General features: G+C 38.4%; 1 protein-coding gene across 4 annotated transcripts in view; it reads left to right on the top strand.

The window, feature by feature from the left end:
- The window catches only part of Dnah5 (dynein axonemal heavy chain 5), a 282,316-nt gene extending 256,691 nt beyond the window's left edge, over positions 1-25,625 (top strand). For all 4 annotated transcript variants that reach the window (XM_048814008.1, XM_048814007.1, XM_048814009.1 and 1 more), the window contains 3 exons: positions 297-449; positions 1,022-1,253; positions 23,924-25,625. In XM_048814008.1, the coding sequence (XP_048669965.1) occupies positions 297-449; positions 1,022-1,253; positions 23,924-24,075 (537 nt within the window). In that variant the 3' untranslated portion in view covers positions 24,076-25,625. The remainder of the gene's footprint in view (positions 1-296; positions 450-1,021; positions 1,254-23,923) is intronic.
- The last annotated feature ends 594 nt before the right edge of the window (positions 25,626-26,219 follow it).

Below are 26,219 nucleotides of genomic sequence, written 5' to 3'. Positions count from 1 at the left end.
AATGGTGATGAAGATATTGGTATGTGGGAGCTGATTCTATTGACATCAGACATCTTGAACAGCTAGTCCTGTGAATCACATAATGATAACTGGTTAGGTTATATCTTCACGTCATCAATATCGTTAAGGACAAGCAACTTGAAAACCTTCCATGTCTGAACCCGAGGGGAATGCATAACTTAGGGACATTTTCACTGTAGAAGTGAAATTTATATTTTATCTTTGGTTTCCTATGAGCCCAGTCAGTTTACATAGCAGAATTAAACATATTAATGAATTGTTTTAATGCATTTTAGGCTTCATGGGTTTCGAGTACGCTGGGTTTCTGGTTTACTGAACTTCTAGAAAGAAACTGCCAGTTTACCTCCTGGGTTTTCAATGATCGACCCCATTGTTTTTGGATGACAGGCTTTTTCAACCCCCAAGGATTTTTAACAGCAATGCGACAGGTAATAAATATCTCTGATTTGCACTTGTTGTGTTGTCCTAATTTTCCTCCACCAGCTTTGCTTCTTTCTTATTGTTTTAAAGAATATAATAAGACAGAGAATGACTATCTCTTTTCTGTTCTTGGCAGTTACATTGCCACGAACATAAACACAGCCATTTATTTTTAGGCTGTTAAACTTGAATTTTATTTATTTGTTATTTTCATATTTGTCATGATTTAATATTTCCCTTTTGAAGTATAAGTGGTTAAATTAGGCCATGGGTATTTTTAAAATATTTATTTGAGTTGTAGATGAACACAATACTTTTATTTTATTTATTTTTATTTTTACGTGGTGCTGAGGATCAAACCCAGTGCCTCACATGTACTAGGCAAGCACTCTACCACTGACTCTTCACCCCCACCCAGGACATGGGTATTTTTTTTTATGAGAAAATCATCTTAACTCTTTAAATACTATTCTACTTCCTTTGGATTAGGGTAATTTGCAGCTGAAGTTTCATCATTGTTATGCTTTTTCTATTAAGACAAAGTCTAATTGTTTTCTTCCTCCTTTGCTGCCTGGAATAGGAAATAACTCGGGCCAACAAAGGCTGGGCTCTGGACAATATGGTGCTTTGTAATGAGGTCACCAAATGGATGAAGGATGATATTTCTGCCCCTCCCACAGAGGGTGTGTACGTCTATGGCCTCTATCTTGAAGGTGCTGGCTGGGACAAGAGGAACATGAGACTCATTGAATCCAAACCCAAAGTGCTCTTTGAGCTGATGCCTGTCATAAGGATTTATGCAGAAAACAACAGTAAGTTATCTTGTATATTCAGCGAGGTTGGTATTGTTACAACAGATGACATTATAAACATGGAATCTCATTATTTTTTTTTAACCAGGTAATAGAATTTTACTGTTTTATCAACCAGCTTTATATCCATGGGTGTGTTTAATGAATATTTATGGCCCTCCAGATACTTTCTCAGTGCTATTAGAGAGGTAATAGTTCTAGCTAGTTATTGCCTATCTAATAAAGCAGACAGTATATGTAGGGATACTCATGAAGCTTGGAGATAAGAAAGAAGTATTGGGCATAGTCGATATGTGGATGAAAGGAGGGTGAGATAATGGTAGGACTAAGAGGTCTGGGACTGGGAGTCAGGCATTGGACCTGGCTGGGCCCTGAAGGATGGGTGTGAGGAAATAGGTGAGTGGCAGTCAAAGGTTTTCTAGGCAGGATGCAGGGGCTCACAGCTTGCAGGCTTAAAGTAGGTTGTGAAGTCCAGGTTGAGTTCAGGGGCAGTAGGTTTACTGCTATGGTTGATGGTAATATGCTGGATTTATATTTCAGCCTATGAATATAATACCAATTCTATGAAGCACATGTATTATTCCACTTTGACAAAATAATCTAAGCTTTATTTGATAAGTCTAAAAATATCTAAGCTCTTTCCCTTTGTTGGCTTGATCCATTTTGGAGGTTTTTGTTATTGCTTTTCACTCAGTTAACCTCCCAGCACTCGCCACCTTTCCACGAATGAGGGAATCCTGTTCAGAGTAGAAGCATAAGTCAGAAGTTCTACAGTCAGCCATGTTCCTGGATCCCCAGGAAATACTGACTTCACAATAGAAACAGAAACAATTTTTCTCTAAAGGTGGTGGTATCCCCCACCCATCCCTTAGTAAATAACACGTTTGGAAACATCAATCAGGAAAAAGAGTTTACAGACTATAAATAGTTATTTTTAAGCAAGAATTTGCCGATTGGCTGATATATACTAGCCTTCACCTTAGGTATTAGGACACAAAGACGATTATGAACCAGATCTTGCCCATAGGAACTGCAATCGAGTGAGCAAGACCGATAAGTAAATAAATAATTAAAATGCACTTAGATAAATTTTATGATGCTTAGGGAACCACACCTTTGCCCAGAGGGTTAGGGAGAATGGTTTTAAGGGCAAGGATGAGTGCGATGGTAATTAGAGAAAGATTTTTCTTAGCAGGGGGAAATAGCATCTGCTTACCCGGTCAATCCCCATCCTTATGGAGCTTAGTCTCAAATTAGGGGCAGAGGTAGATTGCCATACAAGAAGAAAATATAATCAGGTCTTGTTACTTGCAGCTTCTGGACTTGTGACTTCACCTACATGCCAGAGTTTATATAGAATCTCCAAATCACTACTCACATGCACAGAGAAACAGAAAATTTGAGCTGCCCTGTCCATGTGTTCCAAGTTTGAGGCTGAACAAAGTGATGCTCTGCCTTCTTATTTCAGCTCCTATATTGAAAGCTGAAAGCATCCTTTTCATGGTCTAGTTAATGCCATATTTTCTGCATTTTTTGGTACTTTTTCCCCCCTTAAAATGGCCCTTTAGCATAGTGTGTATGTGCTATCTGCTATTTCTGAGTGCAGGAAGGCTATGCCTTATGGAGAAAATATATATGTCAAACAGGCTTCCTTCAGGCAGAGAGCTCCTGCCATTGAATCCAATGTCAGTGAATCAGAGAAGTATATTTAAAAGGTATCTTTCATCAGAGCCAGGCACAGTGGTGTACCCCTGCAATCTAGTGACTCAGGAGGCTCAGGCAGGAGGATTGTTCAAAGCCAGTCTCAGTAGCTCAGCAAGGGTATAAGCAACTTAATGAGACTTTGTCTCACAATAAATACCCAAATAAACAAACAAACAAATAAATAAACAGACTGGGATATAGCTCAGTGGTAAAGTGCTCTTGGGTTCAATCCCCAGTATAAAACAAACAAACAAAACAAATCAATCAAACAAACAAAAAACAAACAGAAACACACCTAAAATAATGTTATGGATTGACTGGTTGATGAAAATGTGACCAGTAGGAAAACTAACCTTGTATTTCCCCCAGGATCAGTGACACAGCATTTGTTAATTTGTGTTCATGGGGACGAGAGGACATGATCATTGTGCATAATAAGAGTTGGCTGTAAATGAACACACTAGTTTCAAGTAGCTGTGGTTTCTCTGAGGAAAGCCCACACAAAACTCACATAGGCTGGAGCGTGAGCCTTTGGAGAGAACATTGCACGGAATCCTGGTGACAGAAAGGGGCTAAGATTCCCAGGAGGAGAGGGAAGGCTGTGCAGGCACCAGGTGGTGAGGGATGTGGTGTTTGAGGAGCAGAAGGAAGTGTGCAGCTGCGGAAGAGATGGAGGGTAGGAGTAGGGACTGATGAAGTCAGGGTGCGCCCAGGGCTTGACGTGCGTGGGTGTCATGGGTGTCGGTGTGGTAAGGTGGATGGCAGGACTGAGATGGCAAGGGAGAGCATGCCAAGTACAAAGAGGAGCTTGACTTTTCCAAGGGTCTGGAGTTGCTGCCTGAGCGTCGTGACCAGAGTTTTATTATGGAAGATGGATTTCCACAGGAGGGTGGATGAAGAAGAAGGGAGGAGGTTCTGGGCGTGGGGAGCCCAGAGAGAGGCTATTGGATATAAAGAGCTGCGGCAGCAAAGACAGGGGAAGAGGACAGGAGCCAGGTGGACAAGAGCCATCGCCAGGACCTACAGAAGATTTGGGCATCCTTTGTAAGAGAGGAGGGAGGGGGAGGCTTGAGAATGACTTCCAGGTGCTTGGATTTCTCATCAAGTGCAGATGATTGGTTAACTGGGTGGAAGAGACCCTCCCACAGAAGGCCCAGGATCTTAAAAGCAGAAGGGCAGTGTCACAGAACGGGAGGATTTCTAGTCCCTCTTAGTATGGCATTTCCTGTCACTTCTGTTCCCAGTAGGGGGTGTGGCTCACAGCAGTGTTCTCCCAGTAGAATTTTGCAAGAACTGAAACGGAAGCCTGATTCCTGCCACACCACCACCCATTCTGTCTAAGTTTAGGACATCATGCTGGAAGAACGTAATCTGCCAATTATGTTTCTGATCACAGAGGGGTGAGGCGAATATAATTAAGTATGTATGATTTACAGCAGACTCACTGATTCGTTCAAGGCCAGCCGTCTTGGGTCCTGGAATCCCAAGTCCATCTCAGGACGTTTTTGATACCTACTCACCAGTGTACTTTTGAGTTGGCCTTAGAAGCAAGAGTGCAGATCCACTTCTCTTCAACTGGAGAACAATAGAGGAGGAAAATGTCTGGCAGAGAGATGTCCAGTATGCACTTGTTTTTTTTTTTTTTTTGCAGTTAGCTTTTTTGTTGTTGTTGTTGTTATAATCAGTTATATGTGACAGCAGACAGAATGCTCTTAGATTTATTGTATACAATTACAGCACAATTTTTTCACTTCTCTGGTTGTACACAGAGTAGGGGCACACTATTCGTGCAGTCATACATGTACCTAGGGTAATGATGTCCATCTCATTCCACCATCTTTCCTATTCCAATACCCCCCCTCCCCTCCCCTTCCTTCCCTTTGCCCAATCCAAAGTTTCTGCACTCATCCCATGCCCCCCCAATTATAGATTAGCATCCACATATCAGAGAAAACATTTGGCCTTTGTTTTGGGGGGATTGGATTACCTTGCTTAGCATGATATTCTCCAACTCTATTCATTTACCTGCAAATGCCAAAACTTTATTCTCTTTTATTGCTGAGTAATATTCCATTGTGTATATATGCTACAGTTTCTTTATCCATTCACCTGTTGAATGGATATCCATTCATCTATTGAAGGGCATCTAGGTTGGTTTCACAGTTTGGCTATTGTGAATTGAGCTGCTATAAACATTGTTGTGTCTGTGTCACTATTTATACTATCTTTAAGTCCTTTGGGTATAGAGCAAGGATTGGTATAGATTGGTCAAATAGTGATTTCATTCCAAGTTTTTAAAGAATCTCCATACTACATTCCAGATTGGTTGCACCAATTTGTAGTCCCACCAGCAATGGATGAATGCGCCTTTTCTCCCACATCCTTATCGATACTTATTGTTTCTTGTATTCTTGATAACTGCCATTCTGACTGGAGTGAGATGAAGTCATAGAGTGGTTTTGATTTTCATTTCTATAATTGATAGACATGTTTTTTCATATATTTGTTGATCAATTATATATCTTTTTTCTGAGAAGTGTCTGTTCAGTCCCTTAGCCCCATTTATTGATTGGGTTATTTGTTTTTTTGAGTTCTTTGTATATCCTGGAGATTAATGCTCTATCTGAGGTGCATGTGGTAAAGATTTTTCCTATTCTGTAGGCTCTCTCTTCACAATCTTGATTGTTTTCTTTGCTGTGAAGAAGTTTTTCAGTTTGATACCATCCCATGTATGATTCTTGATTTTACTTCTTGTGCTGTAGGTGTCTTATTGAGGAAGTTGGTTCCCAGCTAACATTATGGAGAGTAGGACCTACTTTTTCTTCTAGTAGATGCATGGTCTCTGGTCCAATGCCTAGGTCCTTGATCCACTTTGAGTTAAGTTTTATGAAAAGTGAGAGACAGGGCTTCACATTTGTTCTACTACATATGGATTTCCAGTTTTCCCAGCACCATTTGTTGAAGAGGCTATCTTCCCTCCAATGTATGTTTATTGTCTTTTATGGCTGAGTAACATTTTATATATACCATATTTTTATATATACCATATTTTCTTTATCCATTCATCCTTTGAAGGACACCTAAGTTGGTTCTATAGTTTAGCTATTGCATGTTGAGCTGCTATATACATTGATATCAAAGAGTTAGGGATCAGATGTTATTACCCTATGTAAATGAAACTATATGACCAGTGTGATTCTACATCATGTAGAATCATGACAGAAGAATGAAAACTTATACTTCATTATATATGATGTATCAAAGTTCATTCTACTGTCATATAACTAATTAAAACCAACAAAAAAATTTTAAAAAAAGACTTAGGCACTAGAACAGAGACCCTGTACCTAATCGAAGAAAAAGTAAGCCCAAATCTTCATCATTTTGGCCTAGGATCTGACTTCCTTAATGAGACTCCTACAGAGCAAGAAGTAAAATCAAGAATCAACAAATAGGATAGATTCAAACTAAAAAGCAGCTTCTCTGGAGAGGGAACAATCAATAACGTGAAGAGAGAGCATACAAAATGGGAGAAACCACATGAACCTCAGATAGAACATTAATCTCTAGGATATATAAAGAATTCAAAAAACTTAACACACACACACACACAAAAAAAAAAAACCCAACAAAATAACCCAAACAATAAGTGGGCTGAGGAACTGAATAGACACTTCACAGAAGAAGAAATATATGAAAAAAATGTTCATGATCTCTAGCAATTAGAGAAATGTAAATCAAAACTACTCTAAGATTTCATCTCACTCCAGTCAGAATGGCAATTATCAAGAACACAAACAACAATAAGTGTTGGTGGAGATATGGAGAAAAAGGTACACTCAGACATTGCAAAGTGGTGCAACCGTTATGAAAACCAGTATGGAGATTTCTCAGAAAACTTGGCATGGAACCACCATTTGGCCCAGCAATCCTACTCCAAAATTTATACGCAAAGGACTTAAAATTTAAGATTGAAGTGTGTGGAAGTTAAGTGGCTTGCATACACGGTGAAAGCTAGTAAATAATGGGCTAGAACATCAGCCCAAGCTTTGTGTGATTGCAGATCCAGTGTCCTTCTACTGCGTGGCTCTTTTTTTATGGCTTTAGACCTGGGATTTAGAAGACAGGCTCAGTCCAGGACATTTGGATATGGGCAGTGTCCAGATGCATACAGAGCTTTCACATGGGGAAGTTTGTTCAGGTAGAAGGTGGAGATGGGTAAGGGTTGGAAGAGAGAACTGACATGTATTGAGAATCTTTTATGGGTAGGTTACATACCGTGTTTCACTCAGTCTTTAAACATTAGTTCAGAGAGATTGTGTTCAAGGGGCTCTAGATTTCCCTGGGAAAGAATGGGTGTCTAAGGGTGAAGGAAGAACAGCTGTGCCTGTGAAGGGGAGAGCTGAACACCAGACTGGAGCATGGAGGTTCTCACTGCTCGGCACATGGTGCAGCTCAATGTTCTTACCTGCATCTGGAGGAATTAATGTGCCTGCCAGGTCTCAGACAAGCCTTCTGCTTGTGGCTTTGTAGTTGTTGGTTCTTAGGATGCTGTGAAGTCTTGGAGCAGTAATTATTCTATAGAAATAATAGTCAAATGTTCTATAAGTAAAAAATAGCATTTTAGAAATTTTGCTATATCATATCATTGCCTCTAGTCCACATGTTGAAAAACGTTTCCCTTATAAAATGAGAGAAAAATCTTCCTCACGTTGAGTTAGGTGTTACTTTTCTTTCCTTGTGACTAAACTATAAAAATCCATGGCAATTTGACATTGAATATCTCAGCATGGTGGTAATGCAGTAATAATTTCATAAAACAGGTAATTCTTTATTATTTAAGGACAGATTGTTATGGCACTGTTGTACTAATCCTGCTGGGCATTAGTCAGTAGTGAAACTCATTTTGCAGCAGGTAAGGGAGAAAATAAAATAAGCAAAGGAAAAGGGGACTAATTTCAAAGTACTAAAAAGGAAAACTTCAGTTCTTGTTCTTTTTTTAAAAAATTTCAATAGAAGTTTGTGGAACCTTGTTTTGCTAAATAGCTGTGCTGTTGAAGAGGTATTTGTTTAGTGATGGAAAACTAACATTTGTATTACTCTGTTCATGCTAAATATTTACTTTTCATTTGATAATTGAATGGGGCTCTAATTGAGATAAAGAAGTTTAGCATCATTAATGACCAAAGGGAATTCCAAATGCAACATTTTAAAATTAGGATTCTTATAGTTAATAGTTTTTACATTAATACAAATTTATCACTTTAAAAATTCATTATTCAAGTTTGGATACAAGACTGGTTTATTTGTTTATTTTAAAACATTGTTTAGTTGTCAATGGATCTTTTGTTTTATTTATTTATTTACATGCTGTGCTGAAGATTGAACCCAGGGTCTCACACATGACAGGCAAGCACTCTACCACTGACCCAGAACTCCAGCCTGGTTCACTTATTTTTAAAAAGAAGGTATCTGGATGTTTGTCTTAACTCTAAAAATTGAGTAATATATGCCTAAATTTTAAAATGTGTTTTTCACTAAGACATCATAGAACCATCACCCAAATCATACTAAATTACCCAAGAGGGTAAGTGAAGTCACACACTAACTCTAGATCCTGTCTTGTCAAAGAGAACTGCAAAGAGGCAAATGCAATAAAGGTAGGTCTCTTTACAATTTCTTATATGCACTGAATGACTCTTATAAACAAACCTCAGTGCCGTGGCTGAGACAGCTGTGGGGGAAGAGAGTGACTGGACGGAGGATGAGGCAAGACTTGGGTGGCTCTCTGGTCCTAAGCAGGGGATAAAAGGGCTCAGGGCTACTGGAGCTCACGGGTTGTTTCCTGCTAAGGGAGGCAGCATTTCTAAGAATGCCCCGTGAAGGGCTCTCTAGTCCAAGACTGTCAGGTGTGCTGGGTTGGGGAGAGTCATGGAGTGAGGGGAGGTTCCTGACTCCTTGGCTCCACAGCAGTTAATCTGCTTCCAGCTGGGAAACCTGCAACTCTGTCAAGGTCATGAGTCTGAGAATTTATTATAGGGGAAGGCAAGTGTGTAAGTGTCTTTGCACGTGTGTGTATGTTGGGGGATAAAATGAACATATGAAATATCTTAGACATTTACCACATCCCAGACACCATATTATACCGGACCATCACATATATTAACTTATTTAATCTTTATAACAACTCTAAAATATGTCATTTCCATCGTCCAGGTGGGGTTAAAGCTTAGAAACACTAGGTAATTTGCCAGTGGTTTCTGGCTACCAAGTGGCAGAGCCAGTATGAGAATTGCATTTGTCATTGTCTGAGCTCAGAGCTTTGGGAATCTGCACATGGAGGAACAGAAGGCACTTCCTTTTGGAATTGGTGATTTTCCAGGCTAGCCATCAGAGCCTGGGGGTGAGTGAGTAACAGTCATGAGTGACAGTGTGAGAGCCAGGACTGGGAACACCAGAACCATGGGCGGCAATTGCAAGGAACCCACCACCATTTCTGAGACAGCATGGATCTTTGAGATCTCAGTAGTTTCTCTCCACCCTGAGGGGCACATGGGGACATGCTGTAGAGCTGATGTTATATGCACCCTCTGAGGGTGCGACTCCAAGCTTTGGGAAATTCTGCATTCTGACACCATAACATCAGCATCTACCCTGTTCTCACGTGCATACCCCTAATAGCTCTGGAGAGAATTTGTTTGTAGGGAGCTCTGTGCTGTGCCCTAGTTGATTCTGGTGTGCAAAGAAGTTAGAGGTATTTCAGCTGACACCAGCCACAAATCACTCCTTCTAATCCCCTGACTAGCACCACAAAGGAGAGAAGAGGGAAGTGAATATAGCCCTTTGGACTGTCCAAGGAGCACACAGCCGAGGAAGACAACAGAGAAGCTCTGATCCACATAGGCGTGCAGTTTCCACCCTCTTCTGTTCCTTCATGCACCTTGGTGGAGAGGACATTTCCAGTTTTTGCTTTTATTATTGTTGCTGCTTCGTGTTTGTTTCCTCTTTTCGCTCATCTTTGGTTTCTCTTTCTCCCTTTTCTTACTTTTCTCCGCCTACCCTTTCCCCCCTTGGATTATTTTTAACTTTATTCTGTATTTTTTCCCTTCTTTCTAGTTATTGGTGGTGTTGCTGCTACTGTTGTTTTTAACTTTATTTCTGCTGTTTGTGTAATTGCTCCTATTGTTCTTCTCATTGTTGTTCTGCTCTTCTTCAGCTGCTTCCTTTCTGTCTTTGTGGTGCTGAGGTTGGAGGCTGGCATGTCAATCATAGAGAGTGGGTGTTGGGCTACTGAACTGTTCCCAGCCCAGCCGGGAGGAATTGCACTTTTCTCTAGCCATGACCTAGTCCTCTGGAACCTTGGCAGATTCTTCAAGGAATGGTGACACAAAAGCCTCCAACTGACAACCCATCCCCAAGTAAGCATGGCAAAGAGCCTCTGAAGTCCTGCTCCTGGACACTCACCCCCACAGCAACAGCAGAGAGCAATAAACAACATTGTGGGCACCACACCCATGGGTGGCCTTGCCATTAGTCACTTCCTATCATATCTCATGTTGCTGACAAGACTGGAAGTGAGTGCCATAGAGTAGGATCTGTGACCCCAGCCCCTGTGTCTCCTTGCAAAACAAATGGAGCTGTGACAGCCTCTAAACAGAGAATAAAAGCTTCAGGACCATCACCATGATTGGAAGAACCAGTTACAGAATTGCTTCCAAGTAGTAAACTAATGTCAACGGAGTCCAAGGGAACCCCCAACAACTGATAGGGGCTTCCATCCCACTTCAGGATTAACCAGGAGGGTGCACTCCACATGCACTGAGGTCTACACCACAGCTGCCTGAACTACTCCATGTTTGTGAGACCTACAGAGAAAGTGGAATCCTCAGGCTCTAATACAGATGCATCACATCCAAATCCACTAATCATATCTGGAGAAGCCACCAGGGAACTACACTATGAGGTCCAATTGGAATTCAACTCAACTAAGAAGGCTCTCACATAAAAGTAGAAGAGATATTCACCCAAACGAATGTGTAAATGTCAACATCGAAACACAAGAAATATGAAAAAAGAACAATATGACTCCTTCTAAAACTCATAATAATCTAGTAACTGATTCCAAAGATATTGAAATCAAGGAAATAGGAATGATTTTTAAAAAGATCAGTGACTTCCAGGAGGATTCAAATAAGAACATAATGCAGACTATCCTTAGCAATTCAATTGATCAACAATGAGCAATTCAATAAAGATAGAAAGTTAGAAAAAGAGCCAAACAGAAATCTTAAAACTGAAAAGTACAGTAGTCAGATGAAAAATTTGGTTGAAAGTTTTACTAATGAACTAGAACAAGCAGAATAAATAATATCAGGGTTTGAAGACAAAGATGAGGAATTATTACATTCAGATAGTAATAAAGAAAAAAAAATACATAAGGAAAATGAACAGAACATACCAGATATATGAGACAGCATTAAAAGACCAAACATACACATAATCAGAGAAGATGAAGGAGAAGAGCTATAGACAGAAGGCATAGAAAACCTGCTCAGTGAAATAATAATAGAGCATTTCCCAAATGTGGGGACAGATGTGGACATCTAGGTATAGGAGACATTTAGAACCACAAATTGACCAGAAGAACCTCTCCTTAAGATATTAGAGTTAAACTGCTAAAAGTACAGAACAAAGAAATAATATTGAAAGCTGGAAGAGATTAACACCAAACGAAATCTAAAAGCAAACCCTTCGGAATAACAAGATTTCTCAGCAGAAACTCTAGAGGCTGGGAGAACATGGTATGTCAAGTCCTGAAAGAAAATAGCTACCAACCTAAATTACCATAGCTGGCAAAGATATCCTTCAGAATCAAGGAAGAAAAAGAGACATTCCATGTATAAACTAAGGAAATTTGTGACTATTAAGCAAGGGAATGTTATATCCAGGAGAGGAAGCAAGATAAACACAAGTATGAGAGCACAGGAAAAAAGTAGATCTCCTGAGAAGTACAGCTAAGCAAATGATGATTAGAAAAGAATCAAACATTAATACAGAAAACAACCAAGCCTCTAAGATGAATAAGAGAGGAAGAAATGAATGGAGTATTTAAAACAACCAGAAGAGAAACGACAAAATGACAGGCATGTGTAGACACATTTCAATAATTGCCCTGAATGTAAATGGTATTAATTATTTAACTAAAAGATGCAGATTTGCTGACTGGATTTAAAACATAAGACCCAACATTATGCTGCCTTTAAGAAACTTACCCCACCTACATTTCCAGACTGAAAGTAAAAGAATAGAAAATGATATCTTGAGCAAATGGAATCTTTTTAAAATTAAAATATTATTACTTTATCATTCTATTCTTATTAAAATTATTTCCTTTTAAAGAATGTAAAGGATACACTATATAATGAATTCAAGTAGCTGTCAGAAAGATGATGCATTAATCTTTGTCATCAGTTTTTAGTTTTACAAATTTTAAAATTTTATTCCTTTTAGAAATATACGACAGTATATTTTGACATATTTATACAAATGTAGCCATATGCATATCTAATTAAATAGACTTTCAGTCAAAATCAGAATAGACAAGGTCATTATTACATATTGATAAATGGAACAATTTATCAAGAAGATATAACAATTGTAAATTTATATGTACGGAATGTCAGCATACCCAATTTTGTGACACAAGCACTATTAGACGTAAAGGGAGAGAAAGTTCCCAGTACAATAATAGTGCGTGATTTCAACACCCCATTCTCAACAACAGAAGGGTCATCAAGACAAAAATAAAGAAACATCACAGTTGAATTATACAACAGATTAAATTGGCCTTGATGGACATCTTCAGACTATTCCATTTAACAACTACAGATTACACATTCTTTTCTCCAGCACATAGAACATTTTTCCAAAAAAGATTGTGTATTGGGCCATAAGGAAAATCTTAACAGATTCACAAAAACTGAAGTAATTTTTTTTGCTTCTTATCAGATCATAATGGAATGAAGCTAATAATCAGCAGAAGAGAAAGGACAGAAGTTATACAAACACAGAGTATTATAGTTTAGATGTGGTGCCCCCTGCCCCCAATCTCACATGTGAAACACTGTGAGGAAGTTTGGAGGAGCAATGACTGGGTTATAACCTTAACCTAATCAGTGAATTGATCCCAGATGGGATTAACTGAGCCATAACTGGAGGCAGGTGGGTGTGGCAGAAGGAAGTGGTTTACTGGGGGCGTGGCTATGGGGTATGTATTTTGTATCTGGAGAGTGGAGGCTCTCTCTGCTCATCATCATGTGAGCTGCTTCCCTCTGCCACACTCTGCTCCATGAGCCTGGAGGAATGGAGTCTGCTGTGTCTATGGGTTGAGGTTTCTGAAACTGTGAGTCCCCAAATAAACTTTTCCTCTTTTAATTTATTTCTTGTGCTTGAGGAGTCTTGTTCAGAAAGTGAGTTCCTATGCCAATATGTTGAAGTGCTGGGCCTAACTTTTCTTCTAGTAAGTGCAGGATTTCTGGTCTAATTCCTAGGTGTTTGATCCATTTAGAGTTGGTTTTTGTGCAGGGTGACAGATATGGATCAACTTTCATTCTGTTATGTATGCATTTATGGTTTTCCTAGCACCATTTGTTGAAGGGGTGATCTTTTCTCCAGTATATGTTTATGGCTCCTTTGTCTTGTATGAGGCAACTATATTGATGTGGGTTTATATTCTCTGTGTCTTCTATTCTGTTCCATTGGTCCTCTTGCTTGTTTCGATGCCAATACCATGCTGTTTATAATATAATTTGTAGTATAATTTAAAGTCTGGAATTGTGAAATATGAAGCCTCCTGATTCATATTTCTCACATGATTATCTCAATAGATGTAGAAAAAGCATTTGACAAACTACAACATCCATTCATGTTTAGAATACTGGAAAAACTAGAATAGTGGGGACATACTTCAACATTGTAAAAGCTACATATTCTGAACCCAAGGCCAACATCATTCTAAATGGAGAAAAGCTGAAAGCATTCCTCCTAAAAACAGACAATGATGCCCACTTTTACCACTTCTATCTAAGATTGTCCTTGGAATTCTAGCCAGAGCAATTAGGCAAAATAAAGAAACTAAAGGGATATAAATAGGAAAAGAAGAGTTCAAACCAGCTCTGTTTGCCAATGACATGATTCTATATTTAGAAGAATTAAAAATCTCCACCAGAAAAACTTCTAGAACTCATAAATAAATAGCAAAGTAGCAGGATACAAGAAGAACACCCATAAATCAATTGCATTCCTATACTCCAATGATGAATCAGAAAATGATGAATAAGAAAACCATCTTATTCATAATAGCTTGCAAAAAAACTAAATCCTTAGGAATCAATCTAACAAAAGAGGCAAAGGATCTCTACAATGAAACCTACACAACATTAAAGAAAGAAATTAAGGAACACCTCAGAAGCTGGAAAGACCTCTCATGTTCTTGGACAGGCAAAATCAATATTATCAAAATGGCCATACCACCAAAAGCTCTGTACAGATTCAATGCAATTCCCATCTAAATTTCCATGATATTCTTCACAGAAATAGAAAAAGCCGTCATGAAATTTATTTGAAAAAATAAGAGGCCCAGAATAGTTCCTAGTAATTTTAATTTTGATTAAACTAATAGGGCTATTAATACTATTAATACTATTAATTCTAAAAACCTGATAACAATTTTTATTCCTTATGGTACATTTGTTAATTTCAATAATTCCAAACCCTCTTTTATACTTTGAGTCTTTTTTTTCTTGTGCTGGGGAATCAAACCCTGGGCTTTGCATGTGTCAGGCAGGCATTCTGCCACCGAGCTATACTTCCAGTCTCAAATCTTGAAACAACAACAACAAGAAGTGTGGAGCGTGTTCAGCTTAAGACTGTCTCGACCCCTCGCCAGCAAGGGAAAACACGACACAGGATTCTTCTTTCAGCAGTTTATTCAGGCCTTGATTCATGTATCATCTTCTAGCGACCCCCCGCCGAGCGCCCAAGCACAGCCTAATAAAGCCTCCCGCATACCAATCCTAAGCTGCCACGTGGACCTTTCTCATAGGGTGGGAAGGGATTGCGTGCCAACTCTCCATAAAAGGAGTTGTTTATCCCAGGCCACAGTGGAAGCCGGCGCCATCTTCTAATGGCGGCCACGGTCTAATTAGAACGGCTCACCACATAAGACTGTACGGAGAGAGCCCTCTTAGAATCCAGTTGCAGCTTGAAAATAGAGTCTGCCCTCAACAGGAGGACTTCTTCCTTGCATGTTGAAGGTTGGGTCACATTCTTCTTAGACACCCAGTGAAGTACACTGTCGGCACTGGGAGGCACAGATGGAGGGAGCCCTGACCCCAAGCCTCCTTCCCATGGCCTCCCCCTTGTCCTCCCTCTTGATGAAGGCTCAAGGGCTCACACCCCTGTTCTTTGGTGGAGGAATGTGAAGTCGGGGCTGGGATGTTAGAGCTGTTCTCCTGGCTACAGAACCTAGTGATCAGTCACGTGACTTTGGAGGAATCTCCTACGTGCCACAGGTTGAACTCAGGTATCAGTTATCTCTGCTTCATTTTCACATCTGTCTGGAAAGACCCAGAGGTTCGCCAGTGCAGGCTGTGGATCCCTTCTGGCCACGCTTGATTCCTGGACAAGTCACTCACCCTCCTTGTGTTTAGCTTTTCTAATCCGTAAAATGTTTTTTTTTTTGTGGGGGGGAGGGGGGTAACCAAGGATGAACTCAGGGGCACTCAACCATTAAGCCACATCCCCAGTCCTATTTTGTATTTTATTTAGAAACAGGGTCTCACTGAGTTGTTTATGACTCGTTTTTTGCTGAGCCTGGCGTTGAACTTGTGATCCTCCTTTCTCAGCCTCCTGAGCCACCAGGATTATAGGCGGGTGCCACTGTGCCTAGTTGTAAAAAGATTAATAACAGTACCCACCACATAGAGCTGTTGAAAAAGTGGAAGTATGCTGTCACACATAGGAGGCACAGAATAAATAATTCTAACATTGTTACTATTATTAACATTTTAACTGACATGAATTTTTTTCCACATGGGTTTGTATGCATGCTTTTATTTCCAGGCTCTGTCCCTTGGGAGGACCTAGAAGCAATGACAACCCAACAGCAATGAATACACTCAGCGCCCAAATCCTGGTTTCCTTTTTTTTTTAATTTTAAAATATTTATTTATTCGTTGTTATTATTATTAGAGCTTCATAGTTATACATAGTAGCTGGGTTCATCCTGACAAATTCATACATGCATGGAAATCATTTTTGCTAAATGACATGATTTTTTATTAATTGATTTTACAATTTGATTTAATTAGTTATACATGACAGTAGAATGCATTTATGCACTTTGATATATCATACATAGATGGGATATAATTTCTCATTTCTCTGAGTGTACATGTTGCAGAATCATATTGGTCATGCAGTCACATATATACATAAAGTAATAATGTCTGTTTCATTCTACTATCTTTCCTATCCCCACATCCCCTCCCCTCCCCTCCCATCACTTCTCTCTACCTAATCTAACATAACGCTATTCTTCTCTAGTGACCCCTGCCTTATTGTGAATTAGTATCCACATATTAAACATTTAGCCTTTGGTTTTGTGGGATTGGCTTCTTTTGTTTATATGATATTCTCCAACTCCATCCATTCACTGATGAATGCCATAATTTCACTCTTCTTTAAAGCTGAGTAATATTCCATTGAGTATATATACCACATTTTCTTTATCCATTCATCTATTGAGGTATACCTAGGTTGGTTCCATAGTTTAGCTATTGTGAATTGAATTGCTATAAACATTGATGTGGCTGCATTGCTATAGTATGTTGATTTTAAGTCCTTTGTGTATAAACTGAGGAGTGGGATAGCTGGGTCACATGGTGATTCCTTTCCCAGTATTCTGAGGATCTCCATACTGCTTTCAATAGTGGGTGCACCAATTAGTAGTCCCATCAGCAATGTATGAGTGTAACCTTTTTCTCCACATCCTTGCCAACATTTATTGTTGCCTGTATTCTTGATGATTGCCATTCTGACAGGAGTGAGATGAATTCTTAATGTAGTTTTAACTTGCATTTCTCTAATTGCTAGAGATTTTGAACACTTTTACATATATTGATCAATTGTATTTCTTCTGTGAAGTATCTGTTAAGTTCCTTAGCCCATTGATCGATTGGGTTATTTGTTTCTGTGGTGGTGTTTTGTGAGTTCTTTACATAACCTAGAGATTTCTTTACCAGAGGTGCATTTGGTAAAGCTTTTTCCCAATCTATAGGCTCTCTCCTTACTTCATTAATTTTTTCCTTTGCTGAGAAGAAGCTTTTTAACTTGAGTCCATCCCATTTATCAATTCTTCATTTTACTTCTTGTGCTTTAGGATTCTTGTTAAGGAAGTCAGATCTTAGGCTGATGTGGTGAAGATTTGGGCTTGTTTTTTTCTATTAGGCTCAGGGTCTCTGTTCTAGTGCCTAAGTCTTTGATCCACTTTGAGTTGACTTTTGTGCAGGGTGAGAGATAGAGGTTTAATTTCATTTTACTACATATAGATTTCCAGTTTTGCCAGCACCATTTGTTGAATAGACTCTTTTCTCCAGTGAATGTTTTGGCACCTTTGTCTAGTATGATATAACCATATTTATGTGGGTTTGTCTCTGTGTCCTCTATTCCGTACCATTGGTCTACAAGTCTATTTTGGTGCCAATAACATGATATTTTTATTACTATAGCTCTGTAGTATAGTTTAAAGTCTGGTATTGTGATGCCTCCTGCTTCACTTTTCTTGCTAAGGATTGCTTTAGCTATTCTGGGTCACTTGTTTTTCCAAATAAATTTCATTCTATTTCTATGAAGAATGTCATTGGGATTTTAATAGGAATTGCATTAAATCTGTATAATGCTTTTGGTAATATGGCCATTTTGACAATAATAATTCTGCCTATCCAGGTTCATGGAGATCTTTCCATCTTCTGAGTTTTTCTTCAATTTCTTTCTTTAGTGTTCTGGTAGTTTTTATTGTAGAGGTCTTTCACCTCTTTTGTTAGATTGATTCCCAGGTATTTTTTTTTAGGCTATTGTGAATGGGGTGGTTTTCCTAATTTCTCTTTCAGTGGATTCATTGCTGATATATAGGAATGTGTTTGATTTGTGGGTATTGATTTTGTATCCTTCTTCTTTGCTAAATTCATTTATTAGTTTTGGAAGTTTTCTAGTGAAATTTTTTGGATCTTCTAGATATAGAATCACATCATCAGCAAATAGTGATAGTTTGAATTCATCTTTACTTATTTGTATCCCTTTAATTTCTTTCTTTTGTCTAATTGCTCTGGCTAGAGTTTCAAGGATGAGGTTGAATAGAAGAGGTGGAAGAGGACATCCTTGTCTTGTTCCAGTTTTTAGAGGGAATACTTTTATTTATTTTTCCATTTAGAATTATGCTGGCCTTGGGTTTAGCATATATAGCTTTTAAAATGTTGAGGTATTAAAATTAAAATTTAAAATTAAAAAACTATCTCTAGTTTTTCTAGTGTTTTGAACATGAAAGTGTGCTGTATTTTCTCAAGTGCTTTTTCTGCATCAATTGAGATGATCATAGGATTCTTGTTTTTAAGTCTATTAATATGAAGAATTACGTTCATTGATTTCCATGTGTTGAACTACCCCTGCATCATTTCTTTTTAATATGTTTTTGTATGCGATTTGCCAGAATTTTATTGAGAATTTTTGCATCTATGTTCATCAGGAATATTGACCTGAAGTTCTCTTTCCTTGATGTATCTTTGTCTGGTTTTGGTATCAGTGTGATGTTAGCCTGATAGAATGAGTTCGGAAGGGTTCCCCCCTTTTCTATTTCATGGAATACCTTGAGGAATATTGGTGTTAATTCTTCTTTGAGAATCTTGTAGAACTCTGTGGAGAATACAGCTGGTCCTGTCCTTTTCTTGGTTGGTAGGTTTTGATGGCATTTTCTATTCCATTACTTGAAATTATCTGTTTAAATCACGTATGACCTCCTCATTTAGTTTGGGTAGGTCATATGTCTCTACAAATTTGTTGATATATTCATTATTTTCTATTTTATTGAAGTATTAATTTTCAAAATAGTTTCTAATTATCCTCTGTATTTCAGATGTGTCCATTGTGATATTTCCTTCTGAATCTTGTATTTTAGTAATTTGAGTTTTCTCTCTTTTTCCTTGTTTAGTTAGCATGGCCAGGGGTTTATCTATTTTATTTATTTATTTTTTCAAAGAACCAATTTTTTTGTCAATTTCTATTTGTTTCTTTTGTTTTGATTTCATTTATTTCAGCTCTGATTTTAATTATTCCCTGTCTTCTACTGCTTTTGGTGTTGATTTGTTCTTCTTTTTCTAGGACTTTGATGTAGTGTTAGGTCATTTATTTGGTGACTTTTTATTCTTTTAATGCATCCTTGATTTCGTCTACTATCAATTTGTCATTCAATTGTATATTATTTATTCTCCATTTGTTACAGTAACTTCTATTTTTATTTTATTGTTGATTTCTAATTTTATTCCACTGTGGTCTGACAGTATTATCTCTATTTTTTTTTTTTTGTATTTACTAAGAGTTGCTTTGTGGCATAAGATATGGTCTGTTTTAGAGAAGGAACCATGTGCTGCTGAGAAAAAAGTATATTTGCTCATTGATGGATGACATAGTCTATATATGTCTATTAAGTCTAAATTATTGATTGCATTATTTAGATCTATAGTTTCCTTATTTAGTTTTTGTTTGGAAGATCTGTCTAGCAGTGAGAGAGGTGTGTTAAAGTCACCCAGTGTTATTGTGTTGGGGTCTATTTGACTCTTGAAATTGAGAAGGGTCTGTTTGATGTACACAGATGCTCCATTGTTTGGGGCATAAATACTTATAATTATTATGTCATAAAATTAATACTCCAATAAAATAGAAATACTGATATATATTTACCTTACAAAATATGAAATGTTCTTCTTTGTCTCTTCTGGTTAACTTTGGGTTGAAGTCTACTTTATCTGAGATGAGGATGGAAACCCCTGCTTGTTTACACAGTTCATATGAGTGATAAGTTTATTCCCATCCTTTTACCTTCAGCCTGTGGATGTCTTTGCCCATGAGGTGAGTCTCTTGAAGACAGAGTATTGTTTGGTATTGCTTTTTAATCCAATCTGCCAATCTATGTCTTTTGATTGACGAGTTTAGGCTGTTAATATTCAAGGTTGTTATTGAGATGTGATTTGTATTCCCTGTCATTTTGATTTACTTCTGGTTTTTGATTTGTCTTACTTTCTCATTTGGTTGAATGTCCCTTTAGTGTAGAGCCTCCTTTTGCTGTTTTCACTTTTTTTTTTTTTTCACTTCATCCTCATGGAATATTTTGTTGAGAATGCTCTGTAGTGTAGGCCTTCTAGCTGTGAATTCCTTCAGTTTTTGTTTATCATGGAATGTTTTAATTTCATCTTCAAATCTGAAACTAGATATCAAAGCTGCTTCTATTGCAGAGAGACCACTAGGGGTACACTCATGCAAAGGAGCAACCCCGGGATGGAGCAGCAAGACCAAGGGCCAGCAGCACTCTCAGCAGGAAGACCCCAGGCTCCTCCAAACCTGCAGGCACCCCCACACAGGACCTGCAGGAGTTCCCAGACAGAGGCTCTTGTGGTGGTAAACCTGCTGGCATCTGGGCCCCAGGCCATGGCTGGTGACCCAAAATGGGTGCAGTCACATGCAACCAAACCTGGAATCTCCCCAAAGCAGTCTTCTAGGCCATGGTAGCAGTGATAGTGGGTGGTCGTTGGCAGCAGGCAGTGGGTCAGCAGCAGGGCTAGCTGTCGCGGCAGTTGCAACGGCAGCTTGTGGGGGCAGCATCACCAAGTGGTCTCTGGGGGTCAGCAGCAGTGTCAGCTTTGGTTGCATTTAGGGCATCTTCTGTGGCAGTAGCACTCAGAAAGAAGACCTCCAGGCAACCTCAGGCTGCCAGCATCGGAATCAAAGGTGGCAGTAATGGCAGTAGCGGTGCATGCAGCAGTTGATTGACAGATTTTTTGATTCACTTGCAGGGACCACGGAAGTATTGTGGGAAGTAGCATTGTAGGCAACCGAGGCAACCGAGGCAGTGCCCAGAGAAGAAATCTCCAGGCACGGCAGTGGCATCTGCGGCAGCGGTGTGTGCCAAATGATGTGATTTTTAAAGGATTAAAAGAAATACCAGGCTGAAGAGTGAACTGCCTAGTCATTTAAATGTTATTAACAAAAGGGAGGTTAACTAAGGGAACGATTCCAAGGTTATCCAGAGACGCTGTGTAACTTGTTCACCTGGGCTATGGGCAGGAATATATGCAATGCACATTACTGTGTGGATAAAGATTTAGGGTTGGTAAGGAACTTATGTAGTCAGAAAATGAAATTCTCTCAAGGTGTTTTACTGAAACCTTTAGGATGCTAAGTGTAGAGCTCACCAGTTTTCACATCTCCTTCTCTCCGTGTCTCTTTCTGGAACCCTAAGGCTTGGAACATATGTACTGATTTGTTCTACCTAGCTAGCATGCTTATTTTTGTCTTCAGAGTTATTTGTTGAGCAGGGGAATGGCTGCAGATCACCTGTTCACCTGGTTGTTCAGCGTCTGTCAGCAGTTTTACTCTGGAATTATTTTTTCAGTGACTTCTAATCCTGGTGCAGAAGTTTTCTGCATGCTGTGAGTTGGCATGGACACCTTTAGGTCTGAAACAATTAAAAATAATAAAATTGGACAAGTATTTTAGAGAAATACCTTTTTAATCTATTTATTACAAAGAATTTTTAAAAATAATTCCAAATTTCTTTTGGATTAAAGTCCAAGTAGCCAAATATTTCACAAGGCATAATTATTGGAATTATCCTTACGACTCTGATGGCTTACTTCAAGATTTATGAAATGGTTGTTAATCAAGTTTGCAGCAAGAAGAACAATTAGTTATATGTTTATTGCATATTTATAGATCCTAAGATTAAAGGATTTAAATGTATCAATATAATTAGCATTCCATGCTTCACTGGCATTCATTTGCTTGATCAGAAAACTATATTTATACATATGTATGTTTATCTAATTAGGATTACCAGTGATATCCTCATAGTAATTGAAAAAATAAGACTAAACTTAAGAATTAGGTTTTATATTATTTTAGGTTGTTTCTAATGATTAATTTTATGGGATTCAGTAAGCACACTTTTAAAATACTAAAAAATTCTATGATTTTCTTGTTTTAGAGCAGTTTCTCAGTCTTGTTACTATGAATATTTTGGTCTGGATAACTGCCTGCTATGGGGAGCTATCCTGTTTGTTATAAGGTGTCAGTAGCATGTCTACTTCTACCCATTAGATGCATGTAGCAAGCCCATGGTTATGATAACCCAAAATGTCTCTAGATATTGGCAGACTTCCTCTGAGGGTAGAATCACTGTTTTAGAATATTTATTTTATAGTGAAATTTATGTATAATATTATTATACTCAAATATTTTAACTTCTAATAAAAGTGACTTAATTTATAGTGGGTGATTAAAAACACATGGCGTAGCAGGTTGAAGATTTTATTGGGTCAAATAATAAGGCTTTAACTTCTGATTGCTTTGCTTTTTTCATTTGTTACAAAGAAGATAAATTATTCAGCTAATTAATTCTGGGAAGAAAATTCAGTGACTCTGACATACCAACAGTGCATTTACAGTTACTGTTTCCATGTTTTAGTGCCTGTGTTTGTTATACTAATTCACCAGAGCTGAGTTATTCCCCTGGTCAAACATGACTTCACCTCAATAGTTATAAGAGAAACCTTTATAATGTTGCACTGGCTTTCCACAGTTATGGGAGGATGAGTGCAGACACAACTTTTGTCCTAAAATAATTTATAATCTGGAAGAGAACATAAAATAATCTACTTCCTGAGATGGATGATAGGAGAATGTACAGATAAAAGACCTTGGGCAGGGTGTTCTTCTTTTACCAGAAGCTAATGAAGCTTAAACCTCCAGGCTGCTCACAGGCAGAGGTTTCTTCCAAAGCCCAATTTTGTATTTGTGAATTGTTTTTCCTTTTTTTCTTAAAGTGGGCCTGCATGAATTGTGCGTGCTAATTCATGCAGGCCCACTTTAAGAAAAACAGTACAGACTAAATCTGTCCCTGAACATGGAGTTTCCAAGGCTGGACAGAAAAAGTCCATGGTTAGGCACAAATGCATTAGAGAAGATCTTTGAAGGATGGACATCCATGGATTGTCTTCATTGCATGCATAATTTTAGAAACTATTTATTTTACTTCCCAAAGGGAGAATCAAATCTCTGGGAGCTGGACTGTACCATTTCTCTCTACGTATAAAGGGATTCCACAATACCTGATTTGGCCAGGGCACACCTGTCTAGTGGTTTAAACGTGATGTGGACTATGGTATAGATGGTTGAAGAAGAGATTTTTAAATAATAATGATGGTGAAATGTTGTTCACTAGTGCTGGATGTCTGATTAAGGCGCAGGCCCCTTATACCAAAGGCAAGGCCTGGGGGAACAGAAGCAGGTAGTGCTCTTTGACCTCCACACCACAAGATTTGGTGTGGAGGTCAAAGAGAATGCCTGGAGGGTACTGTTGACTTGGCAGGCAGAAATGAGAGGACCCACGTGGACAGGGGTTACTGACAAGGTCATGAGGCAGGGAACCAGCAGGGTCCATCTAAACTTGGCTGGATATCTTGCCACACCCAGGGTGACAGAATCTACTTCACAAACCAGAGTTGTATGACCACTGGAGGAATCTCCCCCATCCTATCAAACCCATTTGTCTTTGGAATGCCCTTCAGTGTGCATGCTGCACTCCGAGCTGTTCAGATCAGAAATTCACCAAGTTCCTTTCTCTTACAAACGTTTTGTAGGTGTAAGAGATCCTCGGTTTTACTCCTGCCCCATCTACAAGAAGCCAGTTCGAACAGATTTAAACTACATTGCAGCGGTGGATCTCAGGACTGCCCAGGTCCCGGAACACTGGGTACTCCGAGGAGTCGCCCTCCTCTGTGATGTCAAGTAATGTGGGAGTGTCCGGATGTAAAACCTACATCATCCTTACTTTTATTCCCTGAAGCGCTGGACAGTGTATGAATCAGGTTTCTCCTGCCATTAATGGATGCATAGCCTCCCCCCACTCCTTGGATGTTGAGGTTAATTTACCTATTCATTGGTACATTTAGGTACATTTACCTATTCATTGTTAGTGACCAAACTCTGTATTTGTTTAAATTTTTTTTTTAGTCATTTAAAAGCAAAATCTACAACCTCCTAATAAAATTGGCCCTCAGATCTACACTAGATTAATCCACTATATTAAGCATAAGGTATTCAGGTTCTCTAAGGTAGCACAGTAAGTTTTTGCAGATTTTGCTTCTATTGCTGTTTACATTTGGGTCAGGTTAAGAGATTTATTTTCAGGGCTTTAAGCAGCTAATTAAAAAGGTCTTTTGAAAATGGAAGGAAATAGAATGGGTTAAGAATGTCAATAGATTATTCATGTAAACCTATAAAATAAACATTCGAAAGAATGTTTAATCCCACTTATAATTAGTAATTAGTAACTAATTGATGTCTCATAACTAAAAAAAAAAATAGTTGAAAGTGAATCACAGTGTGGTGTCTGTAAAACTGACACACTCTGAAATTTCTAGGGCCATGTAAATTGACCCAACCATTTTATAAAATAAACAGAGAATGAACCATTAACATGTTCACATTCTTTGATTCTTATTTTCTCTCCATCAAGGAAACAATTTAAATAACTGAAAGCAAATGACTTATAGAGTTATATTTAACAAGAGAAAAAAATTGGAGTGCCCTAAATACTCGATAGTAAAGCTATGCTTTATTGAAAATTTCATAATGTGGAGATGGCAAACACAGGATTAAGTGAAAGATATAGGTCACAAAATATGTAGCACACACACTATTATTATCACTGTAGCAAAAATCAGGCAATAACATGGAAAAATAAAGTCAGGTGAGATGGCACAATTAAGAAAACAATTGACTTGAAAAAATATAATAATAAGAAGAAAATATAGGAAGAAGATAAATGTCTTATAGTCTGTGGGTATTTCACAAGGGCTTTTATTAAGTAGGAAAAACATTATGTAAAGATTTTTTTCATTCATTTTACTTTAAATTTGTTGCAAATTATGAACTGCTTCATCTATAAACTATTGTCTAGAAAAATTGGTCAGTATTAAGTTAGAATTGTGGTTTTCAGATGTTTGGTTAGCTCCAGATCTGCTAACTGCATATTTCTCTGTGATAACAGGTTTTATGGAGGTGGGCCTGCCAGGAGACAGGTGCTGGTCCCCTTCATTAGGCTATGGTCTGTGACCAATCCCATTATTTTATGCTAATTATGATGAGATTTAGGCTTGAGAAGTTGATATGACTTCTGCTCTTTTTGGGTGATACTGTTCTCATTTAAACAGCTTCCTTTGGTATGGATTAGTGTATTAGTTGATTCGTGTGAATTGTGATTAAATCAATCATTTTGTTTTTAAGAGCAAATAATGAAAATGTGAGCAAGATACAAATTAATAAAAGATTGTTAATAAATGTCTGAGTTGAATTGTTTATTAGAAAGGGGGGTAACTGCCATCAAGGATCTAGAAATAAGCTTTAAAAAGGGTATTTTGGTTAAATAATTAGAAAATGTACAATTCATATAATTTTGTGATATATAGCTCTTGGCCTGGATGTGCAAATCTTGGAGACCCAACATAGAGAAGGACCCCAGGAAGCAACTCAATCAAACATCTTAGGAATGAGTTTAACGGGGAATGTCTCTGAGGCCCCTTGCATCCGTGGTTCTACCCCAGCTGCTCAGGTGGGCAGGAAAGGGCCATTGGTTGACTCTGCCAGATGTTCGAGGGTCCCTGACTGTCTTGAATGTGGGGCAAACCACTGCAAGGGAGCTGGTGCCATTGATAGTGATAGAGCAGCCCGTTTCACCTTCCTCAACAAGGATTGAGTCAAAAGTTTATTTCATGCCTCCCGTGTATCAGGCACACTGCTGGAGCAGTGGTGAAGAAACCATTTTACCATGCCTAACCTCACAGAATGCACCCAACAGGAGCAGATACAGAAAACAAGCAATTATTCTGGTATGCACTTATACATAACCTCAATTTCTGCGTGTATAGCACTACA

The sequence above is a fragment of the Marmota marmota genome, unplaced genomic scaffold (assembly GCF_001458135.2).
Source record: "Marmota marmota marmota unplaced genomic scaffold, marMar, whole genome shotgun sequence".
Classification (NCBI taxonomy): Eukaryota; Metazoa; Chordata; class Mammalia; order Rodentia; family Sciuridae; genus Marmota; species Marmota marmota.
The sequence above is the reverse complement of the archived record's forward strand: the minus strand, read 5'-3'. Positions and strand labels throughout refer to the sequence as shown.